Source organism: Coffea eugenioides, chromosome 9 (genome assembly GCF_003713205.1).
Source record: "Coffea eugenioides isolate CCC68of chromosome 9, Ceug_1.0, whole genome shotgun sequence".
Taxonomy (NCBI): Eukaryota; Viridiplantae; Streptophyta; class Magnoliopsida; order Gentianales; family Rubiaceae; genus Coffea; species Coffea eugenioides.
Genome location: NC_040043.1, coordinates 8,353,407 through 8,363,769, shown reverse-complemented (window position 1 = coordinate 8,363,769; position 10,363 = coordinate 8,353,407). Strand labels below are relative to the sequence as shown.

Genomic DNA, 10,363 nt, shown 5'->3' with positions numbered 1-10,363 from the left:
GAAACTCTACTAAATCATGGGGGAAATGTAAGGAATCATCCCTTAAATGCAAGTGCAGATGTTATTGCAAATTTACATCAAAGTTCAATGTTTATGAAGCTATGCTAAATCTTTTTAACTTAGTGACTTCTTGGCAAGACTATATCTATTGTGCTAATACATATGTTATAGGATAAATTACATATAACAATCTTGAAGTTTCTTTATTGCCACATTATCTCCCGAACATTTTAAAATGTTCACTTCACCCGCTATGATTTTATTGAAAGTGAAAATTTGATGAAAAATAATCTTAACGTCATTAATTGAAATACCAATAATGCCCTTACTTAAATGCTAAATCAAATGACAGTTTAACTACTTTGTATAAAAGTATACGGAGATTACGTGAATAAATACAAAAATCATAGGGGAATAAAGTGAAAATTTATATAAACCATGAGGAGGTTACATGAAAATTAAGATTTTATCACACGTGTTTTTAGAGCATTGTTTGGTACAAACACCGTAACTGATTGTGTATTCTGTCCATTTTTCACATTATATAAAATCATAGAGAGGTTATGTGGCTATTTTAAAATCGCTAGGGGGTTATTTGGGATTATGTAAAGTCACAGGGGATTGTAGGTAATTTATCCTATATTATACTGTGGGACTAAAACTTAATAGAACTGATGAATTTGAACAAAACCATAAAGTTGGTTCATAACATCTAATGGTAGTTCCACCTTTGACGGTTCAATAACGTGATATGCACTTCGTCTTTTAAAGGGTCAAACAAGCCAAGTCTTCGTATTGTTTAAGTCGTAATCAAAGTTAAATATTAAATTTTTTTTGTAGTTGGATATTAAGTTTCTACCACTCATATAACATCAACCAATCAATAAATATCTGTAGTTTTCACAAGTCTTTGCCAAAATTTCCACATCAATTGGCGTGTCAAATATGGAGAAGATTTTTTTCCACAATTAAGGAATCCTAATCAAAGGATAAAAAGGAGAGACAACTTTTTTCCACCTTGCATTTATTTTGAAAGACATAGATGTTAATGTCTTTGATATTGTTTATGAACTGATGAATTTGACTAAAACCATAAAGTTAGTTCATAACATCTAACGGTAGTTCCACCTTTGACAGTTCAATAACATGATATGCACCATGTCTTTTAAAGGGTCAAACAAGCCAAATCTTCCTATTGTTTAAGTCGTAATCAAAGTTAAATATTAAATTTTTTCCTAGTTGGATATTAAGTTTCTACCACTCATATAACATCAACCAATCAATAAAAATCTATAGTTTTCACAAGTCTTTGCCAAAATTTCCACGTCAATTGGCGTGTCAAATATGGAGATGATTTTTTTCCACAATTAAGGAATCTTAATCAAAGGATAAAAAGGACAGACAACTTTTTTCCTCCTTGCATTTATTTTGAAAGACATAGATGTTAAAGTCTTTCATATTGTTTGATAAAATCAATCTTTTTGTTTTCGTTCTTCTTGTGTGACAAGTCTAACTTTTCATCTTTCATTTGTTTAAACCTTATTTATTTCTCTAAAATTTCTACTCATATTTGGTTTTTTCTAATCAACTCTTTTATTGTTTTCTAACATTTTTCTTCTTGATTTTTCCATGACTTTTCCCCTTCATTTGCATTGTAGAAATATATATTTACCTTCCATTTTAATTGGATTTTCATCTTGTAAGAAAGTATACTTAAATTTGTATCACAAAGTTATTGATAGCATGATCAATCCTATCGAAGAGGATATGTTAGCAATAAAGTATTTGGATATGCTTGGGCCATTTAGAATTGGCTAAAACCTGGTTGCTAATACGAAGAGTCAAACGAGACTAGTTGTCATTTAATTTAAGTCATCATCAAAATTAGATATTAAATTTCTCTCACATTAACTAATTAATAAGAATGTTTTAGTTTCCATGAGTCTTTGCCAAAATTTCCACGTCAACAGGCGTGTCAAATATGGAGAACCAATAGGAGTCATCTATGGTAGGTACTGAACTACTGATGTTCCTTCCTACCGTAGCGGTAGCACATCATGAAAGCATTCTCAGTGAGAAGTCAAGCCCACGTCTAAATTCCCCCGGCAAAGGAGAAATATTTGATGTGATTTGTGGCAGGCCCCAATGATAAATGAATTTCATATAAAATTTTTATTGTTAATGTAAACAAAACAAATTTTCACAGTATAATTTTTACATTAGTAGTTATAATGCTTAAGGCTGATTGTGTTGAAAAGTAAAAAATAAAAGTAAAATAAATAGTTATTTTGACAATTTGTATTTAGGTAGTTTAATTGAAAGTGCCTAAATACATGGGTAAAATATGATGGATTAAAAATAACTTAAAAAATGAACTTCTTGGTCGAAATATTTAAGAATTGTATATTTGGAATGAATGGATGTTTCGCGAGATAGAGAAAAATACAAACTTTGGTGCGGGCCTGCCACTGTTAGTGCCACAAATCAAAGTTAATCTCTTTACTCTTACTAGGGAAATTCAGTCGTAGGAAAATTCATTCCCATTGTGGGTTGATGGAGATGGTCTGTCTTTCCCTCCATACAATTTCATTGTTAGATAGAATCCATTTCATAATCATAAATGCTGATAGTAGTTGACAGCATTTGATCTTGAGATACTTACTTGATATGGCATCTCAATGGAAGTATATATATATATACTTACTTCCCCATAATAGTAGTATATGCATACTTACTTCCCCATCGTCAGCTCTATTTGTAAGCTTGGTCAAAAGAAATGGAGAGAGCATGCTATTGCTTTCCTGTAGGACTTTTATTAGCCACTTCTCTGTTAGCTGTGGGCATAGGCGATATTATAACTGATAAATCTGCCCTTGTAGCTTTAAGAGACCACATGGTTTCTAATCGTCACTTAATCTTGGCAAAAAATTGGTCCATTTCTTCTTCTGTTTGTGATTGGATTGGAGTTACATGTGACTCTAGTCGTCAAAGAGTGGTGGCCTTAACTATTTCTAACATGGGTTTTGCAGGCACGATTCCTCCACAACTGGGAAACCTCTCATTCCTTGTTTCTCTCGACATGAGCAACAACAATTTTCATGGTCATTTGCCAGAAGGAATGTCTCATTTGCGTCGACTAAGTTTCATGGCTTTAAGCTACAACAATCTCACGGGAGAAATTCCATCATGGTTGGGTGTCTTGGAGAGACTTCAATACCTATCATTGACAGTGAATAATTTTTTTGGCCATCTTCCTGCTAACATATGCGACAATCTTCCAAATCTAAAAGAGCTCGATCTGTCTTGTAATCGATTGAGTGGCCAGATACTATCAGGTTTAGCAAACTGCTCCGGACTCAAGTCGTTAGATTTGTCATCCAACCAGTTCAATGGTTACCTACCAAAAGCGGTGGGGAACTTGAAAATGCTTGAGGAGCTACATCTCGATGATAACAATTTGGAAGGTTACTTTCTTGTTTTCTTATTCTTTATTCAGTTCCATATTTACATTTTGTCACTGTATAATTATCTTAATTTCTTGTGCTACAATCTCTTGATCTTTGGCCCTTTAAACATTTATTTCAAATTAAAGAGATTTAGGTGTTTAGGTGATCTCCTGAAATGAAATTCTGAATCTACCCACGAAGCAGCAACATGGTTCTATGCCACCCACAATCTTCAAAATCTCCACATTGGAATTTGTTGATTTTGCAGAATAACAATTATCTGGTAATATTCCAAATGTAAAAGAGCTTTGGACTCTGAAAATGTCTTGTGTTTGTCATTCAACCAAAAGAAGTTGGATATTTGAAAATGCTTCAGGATCTATATCTTGGCAATAACAATTCGAAAGGTTACTTTCTTGGTTTGTTATTCTTTGGTTTAGTTGCATAGTTTGATGTTTGTTTTCAATTGCAGTTTACCATTTTTGTGCTACTTTAGTTGCTCCGCTAGTCCATATCCATGTTTGACTATTATATGGTTAGTTTTGGCGTTACTTGCTGTTCACCCACTGGACTGCGAACCTTATTGCATTTTTGTCCCTTTGAAAAGTTTCATAGGCAGTTTACTTCCTCTTCATATTTCTCGCCAAAATTACTCTTGCTTTCAATTACTTCTATTTTCTTTTTGCCTCCTCCTTTTCCCCTTTAATTCTTTTGTCTCTTTTAGTTTTCCAATTAATTTTCTACATTTTCCCCGTTCTTACTGTTACAACGATTAATCATTGATTAATCACAATTTTATTTTTGTAGATATGCCTGAATAATTTAGCTTCTGTATTAAAAATGATTGTAACACAAGAAACAAACAAAGTACGTAACCTATATTATAACTTGGAGATTTTAATTACTAATAGTAATAATGAATAAATAAAAAACTTATGAAAAAAATAAAAAGAGTGGACTAAAGATTAATAAAAAAGCTAAAATTCCATAAAATAATAAGATATATGTTGCTTGTATAATAAAGCACATTTAACTTAGAAATCATATTTATTTTGGCACATGTGGATCACTAAGAGGTTGATTAATCAATTTTTAACGGTAAGAAATTGCTCGGCAATGGCAAGATAGAAATGAAAAATTACAAGAAAAAGAAGAGAGAAAAGAAATAAAATGCAAAAGAAGAATAAAAAGAAAAACAAAAATGAGTAGAATAGCAAGGGCCTAAAAGAAATGTAATATAAGGGTATAATTGTCTTTTTAATTGAACCACTAGCAAGGGACCAAAAGTAAATCAAAATTAATGCTAAGGCAAACCATAGCTGATACCAAAAATCAGGGAGGAATTATGTGTTTATAATTAAAATTATTCTTTATGTATTCCGCTATTTAAATTTTGTCACAGCACAATCGTAATTCTTGTGCTAAAAATCTCTTTGATTTGTAAACATTTATCTCTGATTTCGGGCCCAAAAAAAAAAAACAAACATTTAGTTCTAACGAATTGGTGGTAATTCCTCCAAGTTTCGCAGGTAGCATTCCGGAAGAGATAGGCAATCTCCAGAGCTTGAGGGTCTTGTCCATTATAGACAGCAATTTGAGTGGATCAATACCCAGGGAAATCGGAAACCTAACAATGCTTGAAGAAGTAGATTTTTCTAGCAACAGCCTTACAGGTAATCCAATTGGTGGTGAGAAGTTTCTAATTTCTGCCGGTTCTGTTAACAATTGTTAGCAGATTGGTGCGACAGAATATATATATATGCTTTGAATTAAAAAATTTGTTAAGTGGGTGGTTTTATTATTATTATTATTTTTTTGTTGGTTCAACTAGTCAGCAACAGTAGTATTAATCCAAAACTGTTTTAGTAGGAAAATTTGCCTTAATTTTGACATGAAATTAATGAACTTCAAGTTGCCAAAAATCCCCTTTTTTTAAATTTTTTTTTTGAATTTTGTCAATTTTAGATATACAATTTTTATCGGTGGAATTATATAACATGTTCCTGAATTTGGAAGTTTATATCTACAGATAAACTTTTTCAAAAAATTCCCCGCTTTAAATTCTTTACGTAGGGATCAACAAACTCAACGGGCAAATACTAAGGGGGGATTGGAAATTTGTTAATCTACTATGCTTAAGAAGCTGTATCTAGATGATGGCTAATTTGAATAAGCTGTAGCCCTGAATTTGGTGCAACTTTTGGAGTATGTTTAAATGAGATTGGTTTTTGTTCATGAATCGACAGGTCCCATTCCAAACGAGATTGGCAACTTGCTCAAATTGGAGATCCTTGACTTGAGATGGAATAGCTTAAGTGATTCGCTCCCAGTTGAGATCTTCAACATGTCAGCTCTGAGGACGCTCTACCTTGATAAAAATCATTTATCAGGGGTTCTTCCATCAAATATGTGCCATGGCCCACACAATTTGGAATCTATTTATCTTGGTGGGAATAACTTCAGCGGAACCATACCCGCCTCTATCTCAAACTGTTCGAAACTAATTGAAATATATCTTCATAGTAACAAATTCAGCAGTCCGATTCCCAATTCCATTGGAAATTTGAGACATCTCGAAGTTCTAGATCTGTTTGCTAACAATTTGACGAGTGAATTGGGCCTCTTCACTTCTCTCACAGGTTGCATCTCTTTATGGAGTATCGATGTGGGAGACAATCCGTTAAATGGGGTTCTTCCGAGATCCATCGGGAATCTTTCTATTTCTGTTGAACGGTTGAATGTACGGAACTGTGGACTCAGGGGGAACATTCCAGACAGCATTGGAAACTTGAGCAATTTAGGTTTTTTAGATCTACGTGACAATAGTTGGACTGGATCAATTCCCACTGCGATATGGGGTTTGCAAAAGCTTCAGTATTTGGATCTTAGCAATATTTCCCTCACTGGTCCGCTCCCTCGTGGTCTCTGTGGATTGCAGAGTTTGAAGGGTTTGCTACTGAGTCAAAATCAGATTAGCGGTTCAATTCCAGGATGTTTCAATAATCTTACATCTTTGTGGTATCTTGACATTGGTTTCAATAGATTAACCTCTACTCTGCCCTTGTGGGATCTTAAAGGTCTTGTGTATGTCAACTTGACATCGAATTTATTGAGAGGACCTTTGGCTCCAGAAATGGGAGAGTTAAAGGATTTGATAAAGTTAGACTTGTCAAACAATCAGTTTTCAGGCAAAATCCCAAGCACCATTTGGAGTTTAGAGAATTTGGACCACCTTTCTTTAGCAAACAACAGCTTGCAAGGATCAATTCCGGACAACTTTTGAATTGGGACCTTTGAATTTGGGGCTAGAAAACTGGCCCATTACAGAGTAATTTCTGTTGTTGGATCCCCAATATACTTAAATGTTCACTTTTAAGGAATTAAGTGTTGACTCATGTATTCTTACCCTGTAATAAATTAAGGCTTGTGTAAACTTTCTTGGTTCCAATATACCCGGCTATTCCAAACAATAAAATCAAGCACAATAATGGTGCCTATGCATATATTTATTGTGCCACAACTATTCTGATTTTTGTTTTATAAAAAATTCAATTAGGAAGTGAAAGTTTCTCCTAACTAACAAAAGATATTAAGAAAATAAATGTTTATTGTTACAATGTTAGCCCATGGCCCAAAAAAAAAAATTAGAGTAGTCCCGTTCATTTAATATGATGGCAATCATTTTTTATTTTTTGTGAATTCAAAAAAATGTGGCCTTTTGGAAGGCACATTTTCTTTTACAGGTGAAAATATTGGGATTTTTTCTTTAAAAATAACAGTACACTTTTTCTTTGTTGGCACCATCACTCTCACGTCAAAATTGGAAAACTACAGTCGAAAGGCTTTTGGTATCATAATTGAAGACTAAAGGTTAGTTTTGTTATTTTCTTGTTGCTTTGGTGAAAATAATAATAATATAACAGACCGGCATTATAATGACTGACACAAATTCACTTGTTCTTCCACTTGAAGTTCGCGTCATGGAATATGGAGATTAAATATCTGTCTATTAATTTAAGGGAGCCATCAATATTTGTTTTTGGTCCTTTTAGCATTGTTTTGCCCAGGACTTTTTTTGCGTCTTTCTTAAAGGCTTGGAGGTGGCAAAGGTGAAGTACATATATACAACATTAATATCAGTTGAGGATCATATAGTACAAAAATAAACCAAGCCATTGGCTAATGGCCTAAAATATTACTATCAGTTATTCTTTTTGGCTTTGTCTCTTAGATATCAAACCACATCATTGCCGCCATTAATATCCCAAAGAGCTTGCCAACAACAATCAATGAACACATTTTCAGTTCCACGTTTTCAGTGCCATGAATCCAGTGCCATTAATATGCCAAAGAGCCTTCCGTCTAAATTAATTTTTCTACGTACCAATTTTCATTTCGAGTTGACTAAAGTCAACCATGGATAGAATTCAACCTTAATTGCTACGGCCCTAGATAGAAAACTAGTACGTGTTTTAGAGGGAAAATCCTGATTGAAATACATGTAGGAAAAAATGCTTGAGAATCTACATCTGGGCAATAAGAATTCGAAAGGTTAGTTTCTTGGTCCATTATTATTTATTTGTTCCATATTTCAAATTTTAAATTTTTACTCTATATGATTACCATTCCTGTGCTACAATGTCTATAGAGCATAAAACACTACCAAACGCCTCTATAGATTTTGTATATAATTTAATTTAAATATTTACCTTATAAGAATTAATGAATTCTATAAATTGATCCTAATGCCATCTAAATTTTGATATCATAGTTTGAACTATTACTTTAGAAGTATTAATGAATTTTATAAATTGATCCTAACGTCCCTTTAGATTTTGATATTATAGTTTAAACCTTTACTTTATAAGTATTTATAAATTCTATTTGCTAGTACTCCAACACTTGAGATCTACATTTTTCTCCCCTAAGGACATTGTTTTGTGTATAAAAAATTCGAAAAAATTCCTCAAAGAAATCTTAACAAATGAGGGATACCTCTGGCTTGTTTCAATTTAAATTATATTTTTAAGAATAGTTGATTAAAGAAGATGGAAAATATGCAAATATTAAATTACGATGTTAATAATAGAATTTCACAAGAAAAATTAAAGTACAAAGGAGATATTATATTTAATGATACTTTAATCATGTGCAAAACACATGACCTCCCTTGAGCTTTACCTTGCTTAAGTATCAAAAAATTACAATTACTCTCTTGGCGACACAATTGCTATGATAATCTTGAAAAGAATACTAATACCCAAATTTGTAAAAACCGAAAAGCAAAAAAAAAAAAAAAGAAGAGAGAAAATAATAATTATGATCAATGATGATTGAAATAAAATTTTTAAAACCATATAAGGTTATTTTTGCAAAATTTGAGTACAACAATTTTATTATGTCTAAAATACAAATTTCAATATCTGAGGAACGTACATGAAACTAAGCTAAATCTTTGGGAGAGAAGTAAGGAGTTATCCTTAAAATGTGAGTGCAGATGTTTTTGCAAGTTTCCATGAAAGTTCAAAAGGAACCACACTTCATTTTGACTAATTGAGTGTTTTCAATTGAACTGCATACATTACATGGTGGGACTGAGAACTGATGAATTTGAATAAAATCATTAGTTTGTTCATAACATTTAACGGCAGCTCCTTATCATCTTTGATGGTTCAATAACATAATATACACTTCGTCTCTCGAAGGGTCAGGTCTTCCTATAGTTCAAGTCGTTATCAAAATTGAATATTAAGTTCTCATCACTCTATAATATCAACTAATTAATAAACATTTTTAGTTTCCACAAGTCTTTGCCAACATTTCCACGCCAACTAGCGTGTCAAATATGGAGATGATCTTTTTTCCCTCGTCACAAAGTACTTGTTAGCGGCAGAATTTATGGGAAGAAAATTCATATGGTTATGCACAACAAATGAATGTCCAATAATCGAAACCACAATTCTATGTGCATATGAACAAACTGGAAGCACTAAATCACAAGATGTACACAGATAAAACCAAATAACAAGGCATAGGAATTGAATGGATGGTACAATTTAATAAATTATTAATTAATTTATATTTCTTTTAATTTAAACTTACCACAATTAAGGAATCCTAATCAAAGGAAAAAAAAAAAGGAAAGACAACCTTTTTCCACCTTGCATTAATTTTGGAAGACATAGATGTTAAAGTATTTCATATTGTTTGATCAAATCAATCTTTTTGTTTCCATTCCAATTATGAGACAAGTCTAGGTTTTCTTCTTTCATTCGTCTAAACTTTATTTATTTCTCTAAACCTTCCACTGATTTGATACTTCTAATTAAATCTTTTCTTGGTTTCTAACATTTTTCTTCTTGATTTTTCCATGACTTTCCCCCCTTCATTTCCATTGTAGAAAGATATACTTACCTTCCATTTTATTTGGATTTTCATCTTGTATGAAACTGTATATAAATTGCATTACACAATATCATTAATTACATGACCAATTCTATTCAAGTTTATACATTCCGTCAAATTATGTTACATGCTTCTGTCTTTTTTTTTTTTGGCCCTAAGAACATCCATTTTAGAGGGATTATGTGGATAAATGCAAAAATTATAAGGGGATAAAATGAATATTTATACAAACTATAAAGGGGTTTCATAGAGATTAAAATTTTATCACATGAGCTTTTAGAGTGTGTTTGGTATAAACGTCATAATTGATTGTGCATTCTGTCCATTTTTCACTTTATATAAAATCATAAAGGAGTTATGTGGCTATTTTAAAACCTTAGAGGGGTCATCTTACATTATGTAAAATCACAGGAGGAATACAAGTAATTTACCCTATATTACATGGTGGGACTTCAACTTAACAGAACTAATGGATTTGAATAAAACATTAAAGTTTGTTCATAACATCTAAG

At 32.2% G+C, this 10,363-nt stretch overlaps 1 protein-coding gene across 1 annotated transcript; it reads left to right on the top strand.

The window, feature by feature from the left end:
• The first annotated feature begins 2,776 nt into the window (after positions 1 to 2,776).
• Positions 2,777 to 6,845, top strand: LOC113783630 (probable inactive leucine-rich repeat receptor kinase XIAO). Its single transcript, XM_027329823.1, has 3 exons — positions 2,777 to 3,464; positions 4,976 to 5,119; positions 5,693 to 6,845. Exons 1-3 carry the CDS (start codon positions 2,777 to 2,779, stop codon positions 6,727 to 6,729), a joined length of 1,869 nt encoding a protein of 622 aa, XP_027185624.1. The 3' UTR covers positions 6,730 to 6,845.
• The last annotated feature ends 3,518 nt before the right edge of the window (positions 6,846 to 10,363 follow it).